This window comes from Vipera ursinii (assembly GCF_947247035.1).
Source record: "Vipera ursinii genome assembly, chromosome: 7".
Classification (NCBI taxonomy): Eukaryota; Metazoa; Chordata; class Lepidosauria; order Squamata; family Viperidae; genus Vipera; species Vipera ursinii.
Window position 1 is genome coordinate 39,181,399 of NC_139521.1, and position 20,882 is coordinate 39,202,280.

At 33.8% G+C, this 20,882-nt stretch overlaps 1 protein-coding gene across 2 annotated transcripts; it reads left to right on the forward strand.

Moving 5' to 3' along the window:
- The first annotated feature begins 305 nt into the window (after positions 1 to 305).
- Positions 306 to 19,833, forward strand: REC114 (REC114 meiotic recombination protein). 2 transcript variants are annotated; one of them, XM_083367364.1, is made up of 9 exons: positions 306 to 331; positions 3,714 to 3,876; positions 6,724 to 6,832; positions 10,845 to 11,073; positions 12,359 to 12,448; positions 14,136 to 14,219; positions 17,377 to 17,589; positions 18,100 to 18,153; positions 19,250 to 19,833. In XM_083367364.1, exons 4-9 carry the CDS (start codon positions 10,876 to 10,878, stop codon positions 19,409 to 19,411), a joined length of 801 nt encoding a protein of 266 aa, XP_083223490.1. In that variant the 5' UTR covers positions 306 to 331; positions 3,714 to 3,876; positions 6,724 to 6,832; positions 10,845 to 10,875; the 3' UTR covers positions 19,412 to 19,833. The 2 variants fall into 2 exon arrangements, with proteins under 2 accessions (XP_083223490.1, XP_083223491.1); XM_083367365.1 differs by lacking the exon at positions 306 to 331 and adding an exon at positions 1,140 to 1,170.
- The last annotated feature ends 1,049 nt before the right edge of the window (positions 19,834 to 20,882 follow it).

The following is a 20,882-nucleotide window of genomic DNA, read 5'->3' on the forward strand; positions in this document are numbered from 1 at the left end:
GGTATATTTGCAAATTATAGATAGTTCTTCTTAATGCCAAAGGGTTAGGGTTCAACAGTAGCAAGTGCTCAAGGCATCTAGGAAAAATGCAGAATTAAAGAATTAAAATCTAAACATTATGTTTCAAAGACTACAAGCTTTAGTGACTACAGTTTGATATTTATTTTCATTCAATTGTATTTCTTTTCTCTGAAATACGTTGTTTTAATAATATTTCGTGTGGATCCCAGAATCATTGTGGAGGTTGGTGGCCTTGAAATTTAAGTAAGTAAATTCTTAATACTTTTATCATTACTTTCTTCCAGGATTTTTTTTCCAACTTCCTATGGAGGTCAGCACCTTGAATACCTACGACTATTATAAGTATCACTTTTCCCATCACTCTTGTTTGTCAGTTCTCATGCAGGCCAAGAGAGCTTGATATCAACTCTACAATGAGCCTGTTGGCAATTTCATTAATCTCCTCACAGGAACTTCATTTAGAAGTTTTGAGATTCATGTCGTATGTTTGTAATTTTTGAAGACTGCATCCTACATATTTCTTAAAAATAAAACTACAAACAAAGATATTCATATCAAGAGTGCAATATTATCTTAAAGTTCTCTGTTCTACCATATATTCTAGAAGGCTGAAATTGCATTAATCACTATAAATAGAATTCTGACATCCTCTTCAACGCTCTTTTAAATAAGACTACACCTTGAATATCAAAAAGAATGTCTGTAATGATCCAATTTGATTCATGATACACCATGTCATCTACATCTTTGCAAACATTACTTTCCACAAGTATAAGAAATTCTTGCAATCATTATCTAGTGTGATAATCAACTGACTTACAAAAGCAAAGCAGACTTCCATTACAAGTATGCCTTGTTAAAGATGAGAAGTTTTGCTGTGAAATATTACATGAATCCAATGTTCACTGAACTCACCAAGAAGGCACCAAAATAATTGTGATTACCAATGTTTTGTGTCTATCTTCCTGTCTGAAATTTAAGGACAAATAGCCAAATTCAGTTAGCTAGAAGAGTTTTCAAAGTTTAGAGAAACACACCTTAAATTAGACTCACTTTAAAAAATATAAATAAAATATGGTAAATATACAAAAAGGAGAAAAAAGTAGAATATTCAAGATTTAAGAATGATTCTTTTCACACTGGGAAAAGGTATCTGCATTAAAATAAACATGTCTAACTTATATCTGCATTGAATTAACACCTTTTTTGCAGTGACAATGTTATGGTGAAATATTCTTTGTTCTCAAGAAATTGAAATACATCTATTCTGTGGGCATTTATTTGCACATCCCAAAGTGTTGATAGTCATGTTAGATACCATTTTCATTAGCGTGTATGCTGATCTTGTTACAGCTAATTAAAGACTACATTTGCAGCATTTAAAACAGTGCTTTATTATTGTATTTAAGGAAAATTGCATAAATTTAAAGTTATTTCTTTAATTCACTTTAGGCAAATCTTAAGATTAAACTCAGAAAGCATTCTTTGTTGCATATTACCAAATAATGTGGGTAAACAATGAAGGAATATAATGCATCACTCATTTGAGATTACAGTCAATATGAGTGCACTTGGATTGTCTAACTCAAGACGTTTTAAGCAATCATCCACCTCTGTATAGGAATGTATAGGACACTGATTTTAAATAACTATTGTCATAGTCCTTTAAGTCTGAAGCAGGCGGAAACTTCTTAGGGACAAAAACACGATTAAGAATGAAATCTTCATGGTTACAAAGTTACAGTAGCCATTACAAAGTTGGCAATCATTGGTGGAATGTATCTGGTCCTTAATTTATATAATTTAATCCAAACTCAACAAGCCCTTTTCTTGTGTCTGTTAAGTTTCATATTGTACATTTCTTATACTATGTCTTCATTGGCAATGGCATATTTAATTTAGCCACATTTCTGTGCTGAGAATCACCACGAGAGTGAGAGACAACAGATGTCTGACAACAAGGAAACAATCTGGCCTTCATACCCATCTTCAGATTACTGGCTTTAATACAGCAGAATATACCAATAGGTATTCTGCTACATGTGTGGAAACAAAATCTAGTTCAGACATGGTCATCTTGAAATACTGGCCTACTCCTCAGTGGACAAATTCAGTATGAACATTAAAATCCTCCAGAAAAAGAAATTAAATAATCTAGTAATTTTGATAGTTTAGGAAATAGAATAGTCAGTATGCTAACAGTATCCCTATAGTATATAACAAACCCAAATGCAAAAGCCAGAACTTACAATGGTCATACAGTCAAATGGAACATCTGGTCAGCAAGATGGCATTGCTATAGAATAGATCCTAGGAATTCCCCCTTCTCAGGCTACTATCTCTTCCAACATAGAGTAGCCTAGTAACCAGGTTGCAATTTCCCCTCCAGGTTATTATTAAAATACTTATGTATTGCAATTTATGTATACTTATTTTTCATCAGTTAAAATCAATATTTTATAAATAAATAATGAAGTATATAAAATAAACTATTGGAACTTTTAGTGCCATGCTAAAAGCCGAGAGAGATTGACATGTATTAAGTTAACAATATACTTCATGGCTGTTAGTTCACCATAATTTGCAACTAGCATATGTGTGATTTCTGATTCATGAATATAAATTCAAAAATATTCTATAATTGAAATGTAAAGATTACATTCCTAATTTGTTATGTGCTACAGATAGAGATTGCTTATTTTTGTTTACTTTTAGGCCTTTTAAAACCAATCTTGAGATTCTGAAATCAGCACTATTTATTGTCACTTTACCCTGCTGAGAATGCCAATTCTTGATTATAAATGATCAGCAGCTGATGTTTTCCATCTTTTCTGGCCACTTGTTGTGATTCTGGAAAACGTTTCTAATCAATTTTTTCTTATTGATTCAGATACAGAAAAATTCCAGTCATTTTTTATATTTAACAAAATACATATTCAGTAAATTGAGTTTCTTGTTCTGGAAAGCATCACAAATTCTTTCAATGCATAATTGTTGAGACAATGAAGACTTGCTTTGTAATTACCACTTGTCATTTTTTTAAAATTAAACAAAACCCAAAGATTTGGGTATATAAAGCTCCATCAATCATTATTTAGACATAAGAATATTGTTAAAAATAATAATATTTATTTATTATGTCATGAAGAACAGGTAGATTGTACCAACACACTGGAACAGAAGCAAAATGTGTACAATCTGTTAGATACAGGGCAGTTGCTATTAACCCCCACTAACACTAAAGATGCCTTTGCTCTAATATTTTGGAATACAATTATGAACTAATAGAAATAACCTTTTTTAAAAAAATTCACTTACCAAGTAGTTAAAAAGGAACATGTATGGAATGCATTGCCAGGCTTCCTCAGGAAGAAAATAGTTATTGCTTACCATTATTTATTGACATGGAAAGATAATCTTATCTTTTTATCAAAATGAATTTTATGGAAATAAAATAGATGAAAAAATATAGAATGGTTACTGAAAGATACAACGTGATGCATAATAAAATCATTGTCTGGATATAGGTGATTATCATGCATGTCACTGCAGGACTCCAAGTTGTTCACTGAACAAATTAATCCTCTTTAATGGGATCCCTATACATTAGGTTGTCTTTGGCTTAGTCAAGTTTGAGAACTGGCAAAGAATCTATAAAGGAACATATTCTTTATTCACTCTCCCCTATGCAGAAACGGGCTTTTGATCAGGACTAATAAAGTGTTACGCCTGTATGAATTATTGATTATGTCCTGTGGTGCCTTTTAGTCATCTAAAGGCACTAATGTGAATATTACCTCATCAAGTCTGAGATTTTGGTGCATTGTCTCTGTTCCACATGGCCTCATCTATCAAGTATGTTCTTATTGTTTACATTACTTTTGGAAATTTAGTAGAAATCTCATGTTTGTGTGTGTGCTTTTGCAACTAATAATTCATGTATTTCTATCAGGTCCAGGTCCCAACTGTTTTTTATTTGGAATAAAACCTCCAGTGGATAGGCCTTTGAGACTGTTTTCTCATAAAATACTTACTCTTGGACCCCTTTCATGTATTTGCTTCCAAACATAGACCCTGCTAATAAATTAGCTGAATGTTGACCTTTGCTAGACTTTCTTCTTTGATTTATAAGAATTGCAATATTTTTATTCCTAAGAGTAAAGTTTTGTTTTGTGTCTGTTTTTACATCTTTAAATACCCTTACTTGGTTTTGGCTGAAGAATCTTGTTTTCCCTAATGGAAGAAACAAGCCTGGAGTGTTATGCTTCTTTTCATGTGTTTACTTTATCTAAACTGAGAAATTTCTCACTGCAAGGGTATTTAGAAAGTTTAGCAAAAAAACAAAACAAAATCCATCTGTTTTGGCATGCAACTTACTTCAATACATATGGCTCATCTCCATTACTGTTGATTATTCCCAGTAATATAGCTCATTTTTTCTCATCAGTCTTATTTTAATAATTATTTTGAAAATAAAATAAAATTTTAAAATAAGCTGTCTTACATAAAGTTAAAACATTGATCATTCTCCTGCTCAATAAGGTTTACTGTACTTTTAATAAGCATTATTATTCTAATGTCACAATACAACGAAGTTGGGCTCTTACAGAGAGAGTCTACTTTATGTATGCAGTATGAAATTAATATTTTAGAAATTCAGTAGTAAAAGCTATTTGCAAGGGATGTTTACTTGGAGGAACATAATTGCAAAGAAAATTTTTTTAAGATTAGCCTTTATGATCTTCAGCAAAATGTGAAAAAGAACCCTGTCAGAAATTTAAAAGTTCATTAAAAATCTTACATCTATTGTCTAGTTTTTATTTACACAGTAAATAATCTTCTTAATTTTTGTATCTTTGTATTTTAGTATTTATTGCCCTGTTCACTGCCCTGAGTCCTTCGGGAGAAGGGCGGTATACAAATTAAATAAAATAAATAAATAAATAAATGTCCCGAATAAGAGGGAGCAAATATTTTTGGTCTTTTTCCTCATTCTAACAGTGAGGACTACTGTATTACCAAAAAAAGTGAACAGATACAGGAACCTTTGTCTTAACAACATGTACATGCTTTTACCTAGAAAATCTAGGAAGAAATAGTGTTTTGCTGCCCTATACCTTATGCCTATTTATAAGAATCTCATTTGAAAGCAGAGTATCCTAGTGTTTAAATTGAACCTTTTCATAAATATTAAATCTGAACTCTTAGGATAGCTGTTCAGATTAGCTGACAATATTTATCTTCAAATTCAAAAGTTAATAACTAATATTCAGTATTTAAATCAGAAGTCACAACTCTTTTTCTAAACACTGTACTGTAAGTCCTCTGAGACTGCCTGATAAGTAGGGCATAATCCTTGTTTCCTGGAAATTTCTTTGATTTCTTCTTCTGTCTCCTAAGCACACTCTTTGAATAATAACTTCTGCCCAATCATGCAGTATTTTTGCAGCACAATGTGGAAAAGTAGACACTATGAGAAGAGTCACTATTTTTTGGACCCATAAATTCATCCCCTCACAGTTGCCTATTTTTTGAATTAATCATTAATTCAGTTTCTATGTATTGAATCATACACTGAATTCTGCTTTAATATATTTTAATAATCATTGTATATTAAGTTTATTATATAATCATATTTTCCTTTAAAGCTGGTTGTATGTGATTGTCACCTCACTTGTGTCTTCTGATCTTAAATCTTAATTTTTTTAAAAATTTTTTTAAAAAAATTATATAAAACAATGTTGATTTGCATGAATCTTGATTTAAAAATCATCTAGCCCTGGTCTTTTACATTTCCCAATATAAAGATTTAAATTTTACCAGTTTTGCCTATAGAACACAGTCCTGGAATTTGTTCTTTGTTTAGTTTCTGTGTGAAAACAAAATTTACATGTCAGTCATATTTTGTCCCAAACACACTTCTAAATTCTAGACCTAATTATCTGCAGTAGTTAAAGGGTATTCCTATGCCTATAACATTTTGGAATAGGCATTAGATGCATAATATAAGTACAAGTATACTTATTGTACTGTACTTGAATATACTTGTAGTTAATATATGAGATTAATGGGGTTGCCCTTGTTAAGTGATTCCATCATAAAATGTGCTGTCACATGATCACACCACTTAGCAATGACAATCCAGGCAGTCCCAATTGTAGTAACCCAAAATAAGTTGTTAAGCAGGAAACTGGGGAAGAAGTGCAGGGGTGTTGCACAGGGTGAATGGGCCTGGTACAAGGCAAGCATGAGTTGAGGCTGGGAGCACTATAGTTCAGCAAGAGAGGCAGGTGGGAGGAGCAGAAGCATCCTGTGGCTATAATTCAGGTGAATGCCTCAATTTTAATTTTTAAAATATTGATAAATACAACCACTCAAACAAAAGCTCTTTAGAAATCTTCCAACATTTTAAAAGAAAGAAGACCTGAGAGAGAGAAAAAAAGGTTTGTTTTAAATTATTCAACTTCCCCTTTTCAGTTTCTCTCACAATCAATGGTGAGGTAAAATAGCAAGGTTTCCATTGTTAAGGCATCTGCTCTTTCTTTGTTTAAAACAATTTTATAGTTGCCCATCTTATAACAAACTCCCAAGAAGCTTTTTGGCCTGAGTGGTTCATGCTGGAAACTATGTCCTGCTGCTCTGTATGTTTTTGTGTCTGTGCTTACTAGTTTTTTCATTCACCCTCTTCAATTTTGCCACTAGGGGAGACTTGTAAATGCAGCTTGTGGAAATAAAGAGACAAATCCAGACGTTGAGAGATTTGCTTGAGGGGCCGACTCACTTTCCAGGACTGTTCAGAAGGCCTCTCCAGGTCTGCACCAGCAAGCAGAGCAATGCAGCTGGCTTATCCTTTTGTGTGTGTTGTTTGTGATTCCATTGTTATTTCTGAAATTGTTGACTATTTCAATTAAACTTTATTGTTTTCTGAGTGATTTTGACTAAGGCAGTCTACAAATTTAATTTTAAAAATAGCTTGTAATAGCAGAATCCAACAATGATGATAAGAATAAATAATGTCAGTAACAATTCAATAATGTGACTTCCTAAAATTTGTATTAATTTCAGAAGGAGATATAATTGCATGGGTGGGGCCATTACTCCACTAATTAGGCATATTCAAGGCCAACTGTATTATTTAGCTACCTTGAAAGAAACAATTGCTGTGGATTTGAAACCAGCCGTTTAATTCACATATGTCCAAATAGATTTGATTATTAATTTGTTATCTTAAATATTATATCTCTAAGACTGGGACAAAATTTTGGGATACTGTAAACAAGTTACTTAAAAAGCGCAATGTTTGATAATGCCTTTGAAGAAGTTCTGTCACGAAAATATTTCAGCCAAACTAGGAAGGGAAATGGCTGGGTGGTGTTTGCATGGACATTTGAAATATTTAAGGACGGTTTATGAGGGCTCATTAGCTACTGTGTGATTGTATTATATTATATATTATATTTTTATGGAATAAAATGCCAGTTTTGTAAAATAACATTTTAATTATGAAATGTTTTTTAATGTAAAGAAATTTTGCAAACCTATATGCACCTACTTGACAGCAAGCTTAGTAGGTACTTATATTATTATATTATTATATTATATTATATTATATTATATTATATTATATTATATTATATTATATTATATTATATTATATTATATTATATTATATTATATTATATTATATTATATTATATTATATTATATTATATTATATTATATTATATTATTATATTATATTTATTATATTATATTATATTATATTATATTATATTATATTATTATATTATATTTATTATATTACTAATATACTGGTGGCCCCCAGGGGGAGGGCATTCTCAGTGGGTGCGCCAGCCCTCTGGAACACCTTACCTACCGAAATCCGGATGGCCCCTGACCTCCGTACCTTCCGTCGCGACTTAAAAACTTTTTTGTTCCAGCAGGCTGGCCTGGCATGATAGCGTTAATTGGGGTCCCAGTTTGTGTGCATTAGTGTTTCTTATTATTTTATTGTTCGGTCTGTATACCTTCCCTTCCTCTGTACACCGCCCCGAGTCCCTCGGGAGAAGGGCGGTTTATAAAAACTAATAAATAAATAAATAAATAAATTATATTATTATATTATATTATATTATTATATTATTATATTATATTATATTATATTTATTATATTATATTATATTATATTATATTATATTATATTATATTATATTATATTATATTATATTATATTATATTATATTATATTATATTATATTATATTATATTATTATAAAATGTCTGTGCAAAGAGATATGTATTTAATAATAAAAGAAATTTAGAATGGATGTTATAAAAATATATTATCACTCTGAGATCATAAGGAAATATACTTCTGGAAATACACACACACACACATACAGAATTTCACATCAGATGTAAGATTTCAGGAATTATTACTAGACCAGTTTTTCAGAATTTTCTGACACAGAGAAAAAGCTTCTTCTAACTTAAGCAAATTTGTCCCTTGATAATATTGGGCAAACTAGCTTCCCCAATATTGCCTCTCATGAATCCCCATGGATATTTGGGGTGTATTTTTAATGAATTTTAATGTTTAATATTTTGTTGAAAGAAACAATAGTCTATCTGTCTATTATCTATCTATCTATCTATCTATCGTTCATTTATCATTTAAGATTTTCCAAGAGGAATTTTTTTTATTATTCCTCAATATTTTCCATAATTAACTACAAATAGAATGAAGGATTATGGATAGATCATTTTTCCTCACCAAAATAGTAATTATGAAAAATATAAGTACAATATTTGCCACCAATTTTTAATTCCTTTTAACTAACAAATCAACTTACCTGCACCTGATCTCCATCAAACTCACGGAAATTCACCCATTGTGGATTTTTATAGTTTTCTATATGTTGCTATAATTTACAAGTGGCACCTCATTACCACTTGAAAAGGGCTCTAGTGCTTTTCAAAGACAGGCAGAGATGTGCAGAAAAAGAGAAATATGCAAAATTATGGTGAATAAGTGATAGCCATTAATCTCAATGGTTATTTGTTGTATGAGTTATCAGTGGCAGTATGAATCTGAACTTTAACTACTGGAGGATATAATGGCCATGTGCTATATTATGGGTTTATGGCTGTCTCACAGATTCCTGATTGTCCATTGTGGCAGCAAGTTGTGTTTAGGAGAGGCTTCCTATCCTAAAGACAACTAGATCTTATGAAAAAAAATGAATTTGAATCATCATACTTTATCATGCAGGTACTCTTGCTCTCAAGAAATTGATTTCTTCTGATGATTTTGTCAATTAGATTTCAAGAAGGATATATATGCATTTACCATATTTTTCGGACCATAAGACTCACCGGACCATAACACACACCTAGTTTTTAAAGCAGGAAAACAAGAAAAAAAATATTCTGAACCAAATAGTATCAGTATACTAAAACAGGGCTTTTCAACTTTTTCATCCATTGTACCACTTTTAGGACAAGGCAATGTCCGAGTACCACCAGTCGCCCAGCAAGGTGTCAAAAACTTGACCCCCCCAAAAAAGGAAAAAAAATGATAAAGTACAAGTAGTCCTCAACTTACAACAATTCGCTTAGTGACTATTCGAAGTTACAATGGTACTGAAAAAAGCGATTTATGACCATTTTTCACACTTTTGACCGTTGCAGCATCCCCAGGGTCATGTGATTTACATTCAGATGCTTGGCAATCGATTCATATTTATGATGGTCACATTGTTCCAGGGTCATGTGATTGCCTTTTGCAACCTTCTGACAAGCAAAGTTAGTGGGGAAACCAGATTCACTTAACAATCATGTTACTAATTTAATTTCTCTCTCTCCTCTTTCTCTCCCTCTCTCCCCCTCCCTCTTTCTTTCTCCCTTTCCTTCTTTCTCTTTTTCTCTTTTCCTCTATTTCTCCCTCTTTCTCTCCATTTCCTCCCTTTCTTTCTCCTTTCTCTCTCCTTCTTTCTCTCCCTCTCTATTTTTCTCTTTCCCTCTATTTCTCCCTCTCTCCCTTTCTCTCCCTCTCTTTTTCCCTCTTTCTCTCCCTCCCTATTTCTTTTTCCTTCTCTCCCTATCTTTCTTTCTCTCTCTCTCTTTCTCTCTCCCTCCCTCTCCCATTGTCACTTCCTTCCTTCCCTCTCTCCCTCTTTGTCCTTCCCTGTCTGTGTTAGAGCAGTACCCACGGAGGCGGCCCTGCAGCTCGGCTTTCTCTTGCAGAAAGCAAGCTGAAACGGAGCGAGGGAGATTGCCAGGAACGCGATCTCGCGCGGTTTCAGTTTCCCTTGCTACAAGAGAAAGCAAGCTGAAACAGAACGCATTCTGATTGCATTCCTGGCAATCTCCCTCGTTCCGTTTCAGCCTGCTTTCTCTTGTAGCAAGGGAAGCTGAAAGCAAGCGAGGGAGATTGCATGAGCATGAGATTGACGTTTCTCAGCACATGCCGATTTGTGCTCCTGGCAATCTCCCTTGCTTTCCACTTGCGGAGGTTGGGGCTGGCCATACGGATCACCTTCGGACCATAAGATGCACCCTCGTTTTCCCCTTCACTTTTTTGGGGGAAAAGTGCGTCTTATGGCCCGAAAAATACGGTATATGGGAAGAAGACTGAAATTATGGACAAAGTGAGAGTCATAGATAACACATAAGAAGAAACTAAACATACATATTGCACACATCCATGCATAGATTATCATGGGATACTTCTTTCTGCCTCAGTGCAGTAGAGTTAGTCCAAACTCATAGTTCATGGGATTTATTGGCTAAATCTTTTTTTCATACTTATTTTTCCCTTCCAGATATTAAGTGATTTTCTGTGAAGAATTTGAAATGGCAACAGGGAGTAGTAATGTTCATATACTAAATAATTGTGATTCAGCTTCATGGTCTGAAGTAGATCAGCCACTTTTAGACCAAATGACAGAACAGTCACGGGATACTTCCTGCTTGAATGCTGTAGAGTGGCCACTGCGGCGTTATGGCCGATTTATGCCTGGAGCTTTGGGCACTGCTTCAGGATCTTGGAAGGTAAACTGAATTCATTGTGTCTTGAGGCAGAAATTACATGTTACTGAATTAATATAAGAGCTGTGCCAGAAGCAAATCTTTCTTTGAAGAAGGATTCATTAGGTCTCAGAATTATATATTGTTCCTTAGAATATATAAATGTTTGTGAGTACATCATAAAATGTGCCGTTTTCATATTTTTCAGGAACTCATAGTTTCCCACATCTTACACTATATTAGACAGCACATCTTCTAGATCAGGAGGTGCAATACTAGGACCTGCTATGTATTTGATCTGCCATCATCTAGACATTCATTTGTTTCAGCTCCTAAAAATTAAAATTTCATGAATGATATTCAAATTTTGTTTGTGTGTTTCTTCTGAGACATACGTTGTGAGTTTCTTCTGAGACGTACTCCGTATTTAGCTATGTTTGCTAGATGGAAAAAAAGAGATAATATTTGTCATCTAGTAATCATCCAAAGTTTTGCATCCCTAATCTGGCATCTCTAGGTTTGTCTGAAGTGCAAAAATGAATGCTGAATTCAATTATTTCTTTGTCTCAGTATAATATTTCCTATGTTCTTAAGCTTAGTTGTCTTTTCTCTGTGTTTGACTAAATATCTAGAATTGCAGAATACTAGCAGCATTCTTTTGTAAAAAAAATCATAATACCTCTTTTAGTCCAAACAAGAGATCCAAAGTGACTTATAAAAAATAATGTATTAAAATATAGAGGAAATTTCAGAGAAAATAATCCTAGCTGAAAACAGAACAGAACAAATTCTCTACACCCTGATAAAACTAAGTATGTTAAATAATTACATTATTATTCCTTATTTCCTTGTTTATAATCATGAATACAGGGCGTTCTCTGTGGGCGCACCTGACCTATGGAACCGTTTACCGGTTGAGCTCCGGATGGCTCCCGACCTTCGCTCCTTCTGACGTGACCTAAAAACCTATCTGTTTGAGCAATCCGGTCTGGTCTGACGGGTTCTGTTGTAATTATTGTTTTAATGTAACTTATCTTCTGCATTTGGGCATTAGGGTTTAATTTGTTTTCAATTTCTGTATTTGTGCATTTTGATATTTATGTCACTGTTCACCGCCCTGAGTCCTTAGGGAGAAGGGCTATATACAAATCAAATAAATAAATAAATATTTATTTCTTGTAAATAGATATCCAACATAAACATATCTTGTATACAATTTTTAAAGAAAAAAAAATAATGCATTTATTTTATGGAAACCACTTCCTTTATATTTTCATCATGTTAAGAGACAGATTCTCTTTCTTAAAAGGTTTTGGAGTCAAATGAAGAATCTGGCTTTCTTGTTCTCAGTATAGTTATTTCAGGCCATTTCTTCATTTCCAGAGGAAAAGAAGTACTGGTAACTATTGTTATATTAACTTTTATATATTTTTGTTTCTTCAACATATCCTCTCTGATTGGTATAATGTTTTTCACTAAAGGAATATTAAAACAGTCTCCGCTAATAAGTGAATTAAGTCAGCATAGTTTGTAGGCACTGTTAGCACCTATGTGAAAAAACTTATATGAATAGAATTTATATACAAACCATAATCCAAAAACCAGTCAACAAAATATTGCACAATTGTTCATCCAGTGATGAGGTAGAATTTACCTCAAAGTTCTGTCATAATTTTATAAAAAAATTTCACAAACAACAGGGTGGCCAAACAGTTAAAATGCTGAGCTTGTTGACTGGAAGGTTGGCAGTTTGAGACCTAATTACTCTGTGATGGAGTAAGATTCCATTACTTGCCCCAGTTCCTGCCAACCTAGCAGTTTGAAAGCATGTATTCTAAATGCAAATAGGTATCACTTTGGTGGGAAGGTAACAATGTTCTGTGTGCCTTCAGTGCATAATCATGCCAGCCACATAATCACGGAAACATCTTCAGATAATGCTGACTCTTTGGGTGTAAATGAGAGATGAGCACCACACTCTGGAGCAAGGATGTCAAACTCAATTTCATTGAGGGCTGCATCAGCATTGCGGTTGCCCTCAGGGGGCCGGGTGGGTATGGCCTGGGTGGGTGTGGCCTACTGGGTGGGCGTGGCTAGAGTGCATATGGCCTACTGGGTGGGCATGGCCATCTCTACATCGTTCACATCAAGGGTGCCTATGGGGGCCTGGGCAGGAGTGGGACAGATCTGAGGGTCTCTGGCAGAAGGAGGGTCTCTGGACCAGGGCCAAGGCAGTGGGGGCCATTCCCTCACTGTTTCCAGGATGGCTTCGCGGGCCATGTGAAACCACTTTGCGGGCCAGATCTGGCCCCCGGGCCTTGTGTTTGACATGTCTGCTCTAGAGTCACAACTCACAGGGGAAACCTTTAACTTTAGCTTTAAAAGGAGAGAAAAATGAGGAGGAAAAGGAAGAGAAGTACCTTATCAAGGGTTGCTAAGATTAACAATCTATATCTGAGTATTTTCCTTTTATCTAGTTAAGCATTACCATTAACACAAATTCATTATATTTGGATGGTGTTACAAAAAAAGATGAAACTAGTAAATCAAATGATAAATATAAACCATTTTAAAAATCTCCTGTAAATATATTATTACTTGTCACTAATTCCCTGAAACTAAGCATGAAAATTGACCATTTATACATTGATGTACAAGGCAATTGCCAAAGTTATTATTCAAGCAGAGTCATTATGCATCCTGAGAATATGAACTTTCATTAAAATGTTTTGAAGCATATAGTTTTCAGTGTAAGGAATTGAAAATTGAAATAGCCTTGTGAAATAGGCAACTTGTCCATTGTCATCATCATTACTATCATCATCTTCAGCCCTTTTTTGAAAAACTATAAATAATAATAAAATATATTAAAATTGTGGTACATAATTTTGGTTTATTATAGAAAATATAATTTCACCAGGTTTTATAATTTATTTCTTCTTTTAAAGTTCATTCCTAATTTTCCTAAATTTATTACTAAATTATATATTAATAATTCCAAGGATTGCAACAGTATTATTTCGCTTAACTTATTCCTGATTTTCAGAGCTTCCCCATCTGTGTATAAATTTTGCAATTTATTTCAGGAAGGATTTTCATTAATTGGTGCTTCTCAGTGGTTAAAGGTAGTACGAAAAGCAGATTGCATGTTAGTTGGTTCAAAACTAAAGGTATGCTTATTCATATTTCAATGTTTTACTTAAAATATTTTTTCATTTATGTTTTTCATTGAATTATTCTTCTGAAAGTTGGTCTGGTTATTTTTTTCCTCATTCTGTTATTAGACTTGTTTTCAGATACTAAAATTAGTCAAGGCATATGTATGATGTAAGTACCTTAAAATTCTGAACAAGATTCTTGTATCATTGTACTGTATAGTAATAGCAAAGTTGCAATGTAGGTTTGGAGCAGAATAAGGATGTCTGGTGAGGAGAGCTTCTGTAAAAGCTTGAGATGTCCATACTATGCAGGTATATTTGGATGTACTAGAGCTTTTCCTTCTGTTTGTGTTAGTTTGCTATCTTTGGATGTAAAACCTATATTTCATACAGGTAGTCCTCAGTTAAGAATTCTAATTTGGACCAGCAACTACACCAATATGCAAAGTGGTAAATCTCATGACATGACTGTGCTTTCCACTTGGAAAGAAACAAGACTACTTAATTTCACACCTTCAACTTTTGTTTGTCTTCTAAAAGCTCTGCAGCCATTTGAAATGCTTGGGTTTCTGCTTACTGCTTTGTACATGTGGAAAGCAATGCATTTTTTGCTTTTGATGTGTAGAACAAACAATTTACTTTCTTGCAATCCCTTTCCACTCTCTCTGCTCTAGGGCAGATTGTAAAAGGGTGAGGCAAAAGAGAGATTACAGAAATTGCTTGCCTTCCCCCCCATCACACTCCACAAGTGGAAAAATTGGAGAAGAGATTTCAAAAGAGTGCTGTAACTGTTTGCATAGCATAGCTCCTAGCCCCAGCTGTTGGTGCAGCCATATTGCTTCTGATGTGTAGAAGACCAAACAGCTTACTTTCTTGCAATCGCTTCCTGTTCAATCCGTCTGTTCTCCAAGAAGGGAGGAGAAAAAGAAACAGGTCAGGTACAGAGCAATGTGTACTGACTATATTGGCATGATTGTGGAATGTTGTGAACATTATAAAGGGTGGTAAATTGGCCCTAAAGTGATTTTTTCAATACCACTGTAACTTCAAATGCTCATTAAATGAGTGGTGGGTAAGACTAACGTTCAGGCTTTGAAATTTGAAGTTTCCAGTTGCTCAATGTTTCCAAAAGACCATTGCAAAGTTTATTCTGAACAGAACCTAAAAGAAGGTAACATTGTATTTAAGAGATCAGGGCATACCAAACTGAAATTTTTATTTTCCAGTTGTAATGTAATATATAGTAAACCTCACAGTAGAGCTATCAGTCTACACCACAATGAATGAACTTTTGTTGTTGTTGTTGTTAGCTGTGAAGTCGTGTCCGACCCATCGCGCCCCATGGACAATGTTCCTCCAGGCCTTCCTGTCCTGTACCATCTTCTGGAGTCCATTTAGGCTCACACCTACTGCTTCAATGACTCCATCCACCCACCTCCTTCTCTGTTGTCCTCTTCTTCTATTGCCCTCAATCTTTCCCAGCAGTAGGCTCTTCTCCAGTGAGTCCTTTCTTCTCATTAGGTGGCCAAAGTATTTGAGTTTCAACTTCAGGATCTGGCCTTCTAAAGAGCAGTCAGGGTTGATCTCCTCTAGGACTGACCGGTTTGATCGCCTTGCAGTCCAAGGGACTCGCAGGAGTCTTCTCCAGCACCATAGTTCAAAGGCCTCAATTCTTTGGCGCTCAGCCTTTCTTATGGTCCAACTTTCACTGCCATACATTACAACTGGGAAGACCATAGCCTTGACTATATGCACTTTGAATGACCTTTAGACAGTAACAAAGAAATCCATGAAACACTGTTATTCTGGATTTTTGAAGTTCATATCTGATAGCCTTCCCTCTCAGGCATTATAGATCAATGATTCACTCTTGGATGCTCACAAGTCTCTGAAATTTAATTAATTAATATGGTGAGAACTTTCAACCTTGGCATAATTCTTTCCCAATTATGAACTATTTAGTTGTCTTACATTCTTTTTTCCCTGTTGTTTTTGGTCATTATAAAAATTCTTCTGTACATAAATGAATCATATTTTTAATAATTGTCCTTAGTTTTATGCAGTGAATACAGTAAAAAGTTTTTATGTAATTAATTACTTTTTAAAAATTCCCTTTTCTTTTAAATACTAGGATTTTTTTTTCCCAGTGGGCATTACCTTTCCTGAATCCTATTTATACCCTTTGCAACATTTGCATGTTTATCGTTCCATTTATTAAGTCTGGCTTGCAAAATCCTGAGCATTAATGAGTATGTGAAATAATTTCAACAGTTTTGTAATTGAAACAATTAGCAGTGTTAACACTTAACACTGTTCTTTGATTATATTGGAATATCTTTTCTTTTCAACTTTCTTGGCCTTTGGTATGTTTTTATATCCACTTATAAGGTATTAAAAATCTCTCTAATTACATCATCTTGTAAGATTTAAATTTATCTGACATATGTCACCAATTCCTGAAGCATTGTCATTAGTAATGTTTTCAAGAGCCCTTTTAACTTCACTTTTCAGACTATCAGACAAATAGTTCATTGATTCATTCTTTGGTTTTGCAATCTTTTTGTATAGTAGGACCTACAGATTCGCCTGACTTCTCCGCATCCACTATCTGTCAGTAAAAGTTCTTTTGATCAACCTTAATGGAGTCAAGAGTTTTACATTCCTGAGGGACCTTCTGGGGCAGGTCCTTACAAATTTGTTTTTAGATGTAATTTTACAAGGCCAGATTTTCCCACAATTCTAGATGCTTTGTTACTTTCATTTTTAACATTTCTGTCTTCTATTCTTAGTTTCATGCCTTTTTTAGTGTTCGGGGGGGAGTTGTATGGACCAGATTTTTATAATACTGTATATCATATAGGCCATCATGAGCTGCAGACATCTCATGAAGATGGAAATATTTGTTTGAACAAAATGCTACTCTAGCTATAATAGCTAAAATGTAATAAAAGCATTATGAGTAAAATCAAGGAATTACAAAATCAACAAGAAAACATTAAAAAGATAATATCTAAAAAGTGAACTATTGGTTAGAAATTCAAGTAGTTTTTTAGATTACATAGAAAAGGTTAGTTGAATAAAGCTGAAATATGTAATAGGCATTAATTTAACAAATGTTTAAGTACTAATATGCAGCAATAATGAAATTTAGTTTTTATTTTCAACTTAGAGCAAACATCGTATGTTTCGTATACAATTTACTGGAGACTCCGAAACCAAGGCAGAAGAGCATTGCCATAACTGTATGCAGAAACTAGCTGAGTATATTCCAGTTCAAGTGACAGATGCAATAAGGCAGGAACTACACCAAAGCCACTGTCTGCTTCTCACTGATGAAAGTCAAATGAAAGATACAGAACAAAATGTCCCATTACAAGATACTGTAAGCTGGTGAATGTACTCTATCTTGAAGTGATTGGGCAAAGAAATGAAAAAAATATGTGCTGCAATGTTGACACAGTCTAATAGTTTAGTATTAAAACAGCAAAATGTTTTGTTCTGAAATTATTTGTTCTCAGCCAGTCTAGGAATGAACATTTCTTGAATGCATTTTAAAATTATATTATATTTCATGTACAGTAGATACGTGTGCATGTGTCTACACACACACAAACACACACACAATTTAACAGCATGAGGTCCAAATTTCAATGAATGCCAACCTACATAATGTGTTTATTGAAAACTTTTGATAAAATTCTCTATAGTTTCTTTTAAATTCCAAATATATTTCTTTTGCTATTATATTATGGAATACAACTATTATCTCTTATTTTATTTAGTAGATATATGCATTTTATAGAAAATAAAATAAAGTAGAAATATTCCAATTGTTTAATGGCTTATGGTAGCATTTTGTATCTTTTATGAATTTATTTTGAACCCTTTCTAGGTTGCAAATATATCTCCAACACAAGGAACAATGTCTATAGCAGAGCTAGCCCAGGTATTCCTAATATTTATCTAGTAGAAATGAAAGGCTAATCTGTTACTGTAGAAAAGTATATGTTTTTAGAAGCCAAAGGTTTCTTACTTTTAAGGTATTTCATATTTGTAAGAGAAAACATTTAAAGATGGAACCAAAATTTGTAAATGAAAATCTATACAGAAATGCTCCTTTTTATTTATAGAGGTTCCATTCCAGCCAGTTAATAATGGTTAATAAAACGGTGGGTAATGAGATATTTTAACACACACTTTTAAAAATCCATCCTCCATTTTGTACAGGCCCCGTAGCCTTCAGATATTGAAAGAGAATCTCTGCAGCATCACTCAGACAGCCTGTAGTGAAGAAATAAAGCTGTGTTATCATCAGCATGTAACATACTCACCCCAAGCCATTGGATGTCCTTACCCAGTGGCTTTATATAGATTTAAATAAAAGGGAAAAGATTCCTGAACCCTGAGGCACCACATGAAGGAGAAGCCACTGGCTGAATATTTCCTTTCATTAACACCAAATGGAAGTCATCAGGAAGGAAGGAAGGAAGGAAGGAAGGAAGGAAGGAAGGAAGGAAGGAAGGAAGGAAGGAAGGAAGGAAGGAAGGAGAAGCAGCTCAATATCATGCTTCCCACCCCCCAACTCCCAGAGACAGTTCAGAAAGATACTATGATTGATGTTTTCAAAAGCCACCGCAAGGTCAAGAACCAAGTAAGAATGGATGAATCACCTCCATTCTGCTTCTGCTATGAGTGCAATCAATGCCTTCTCAGTCCCATATCCAGGCCCAAACCTTGACTAAAAGGGGTCCAGTTAATTTGGTTCTTCCAGGGTCCTCTGAACAAGCCACACACACTTTCTACCGTTAGAAACAGGATGAATATTGTCCAGAATGGTAAATTAAATATCAAGAAAAAGAAACCTTAGTGGGATTGAACACCTTAAAAATTCTTACTAATAAAAACAAGTAAATTTAGCTACAATTTATGTCTCCTAGAGAGGTAGCAAAACCATATTGATTAAATAAAATCATTAAAACATATTTTATTTTAAATTGTTAGGAATTTTAAAAGAAAATTGACTATTCTGTTCTCTTTGGCAGTGTATGCTGATACCAGATAATCAACTTCCTCTTGCATATCAAAAATCCACATGGAAGGCTGAAGATTTAAGCAGCTTTATTCGCTTGTGCTTATTGGATCAACACTTCCCAGCATTTGTGGAAGACGTAGAGAAACAGCTAAAAAAAATTGTAGATGGCTAGAAAGCAAAATATTTAAAATGTAATTGTTAAAAAAGCAACCATAGTATTGCTGTCAGTTTCTACTTCTTTCTTCTTTAATTAGCCTTAAGATTTGAATATGTACTTATCCTATCTCCTATAAGCCAAAGGGCTACATTATGCTCTGTTTTCAGTTGTAATATATATATTAGTGTCTAAGGTGCACCAAATTATTTTATATAAAAAGTAATATATTAATAATAAAACTAATGTATTATATATGATTAGTCATTCCATTTGTGATTGTGTGTGTGTGTGTGTGTGAGTGAGTGTGTGTGTACAACAATGTGCAACAGCAACTCTATTTTTCCAATCATGAATTCAATTCTACCATTATAATGGATTTAAAGTACTTCATGAAATGTGTTTGGAATTGTTCAACATAAGATTTATATTAAAAATACTTCCTATGAAAACAGTTGCATTAATTTTCCCATCTGTATTAGTTTGAATAATTTGAATGTTTAAAATATGTTAAGTTAGCAACTAAAGATAGTTTGAAACATCTTAAACTGTTGATCATATGAAGAATATATTAAAACTCAGAGTAACAAATCCAGTTTTGTCAGTTACCTTCTCTCCCTGAAAAATTCTAATTCCTCCATAGTCAATTGAATTTAATGAAACCTTGTTTATTTGTTGTAAATTAGAATATTGTAACTCAGATCAGTTGAATGTCCCATTTAGAGTCATTACAGGAAAATGAGTACAAAGGATAGAAAAATGATCAATAGCAGGTAGGAAATGTTGCATGGGTTGCAAAACCAGTTTTCATCCCAGAAATAGCTGCTTTACCTTAGCCCTGTTTTGATGTAATAAATGATGGAATCTTCTAAGTCATAAGTTACAGTCTTTCCCAATTCTTAATCATTCTAGTGGCCCAAGTAAAGATTTGGTCTTCGTGCTTAGAGTATAATTGTCTGCAGTGGTAAGTTAGCATTGCATGTGATCATTTCCATGTGAGCTGCAACATAATAGAGCAAGGCTTTTCACTGCAGACACTTACATGGTAAACAAGTATATATTCAGTTATATAATTGACAGACAGTTGCTAATTGGTGATATTGGATAGAACATGTAATAAACATTTTCTATTGAAGATGTCTCTGGCAATAGGACACAATAACTTCTTATCTGTGGGAAAAATAAAGTTTTGCTGGTCTCCACACAAAATGTGACAAATAATGAAAAAAATAATTCTAAGAAATTTCTCTTTCACAATTTGCATTGCACTTCCCAATTAAAACTAATAAAAATGCAAATTGGCACTATTTTTTGAATTAGTAACAGTTTAAAATTGCTACTAAATAAATGGGTCTTTGCAATATTCTGTTGTATAGGCCACAGGTCTGCAACCCGCGGCTCCGGAGCCACATGCGGCTCTTTCAGCCATCTCCTGTGGCTCCCAGTCCTCTGCCATGTGCAGCCCCCCCAAAAAAAGTGGGACTAAAAA

What these genes read in the sequence shown, in the direction of transcription:
- REC114 (XM_083367364.1), top strand. Translation starts at nt 10,876, where the DNA reads ATGGCAACAGGGAGTAGTAATGTTCATATACTAAATAATTGTGATTCA. An exon ending in TAGTTGGTTCAAAACTAAAG is followed by an intron (nt 14,220 to 17,376) that starts GTATGCTTATTC and finishes TTTTCAACTTAG; the next exon opens with AGCAAACATCGTATGTTTCG. An exon ending in ATGTCCCATTACAAGATACT is followed by an intron (nt 17,590 to 18,099) that starts GTAAGCTGGTGA and finishes AACCCTTTCTAG; the next exon opens with GTTGCAAATATATCTCCAAC.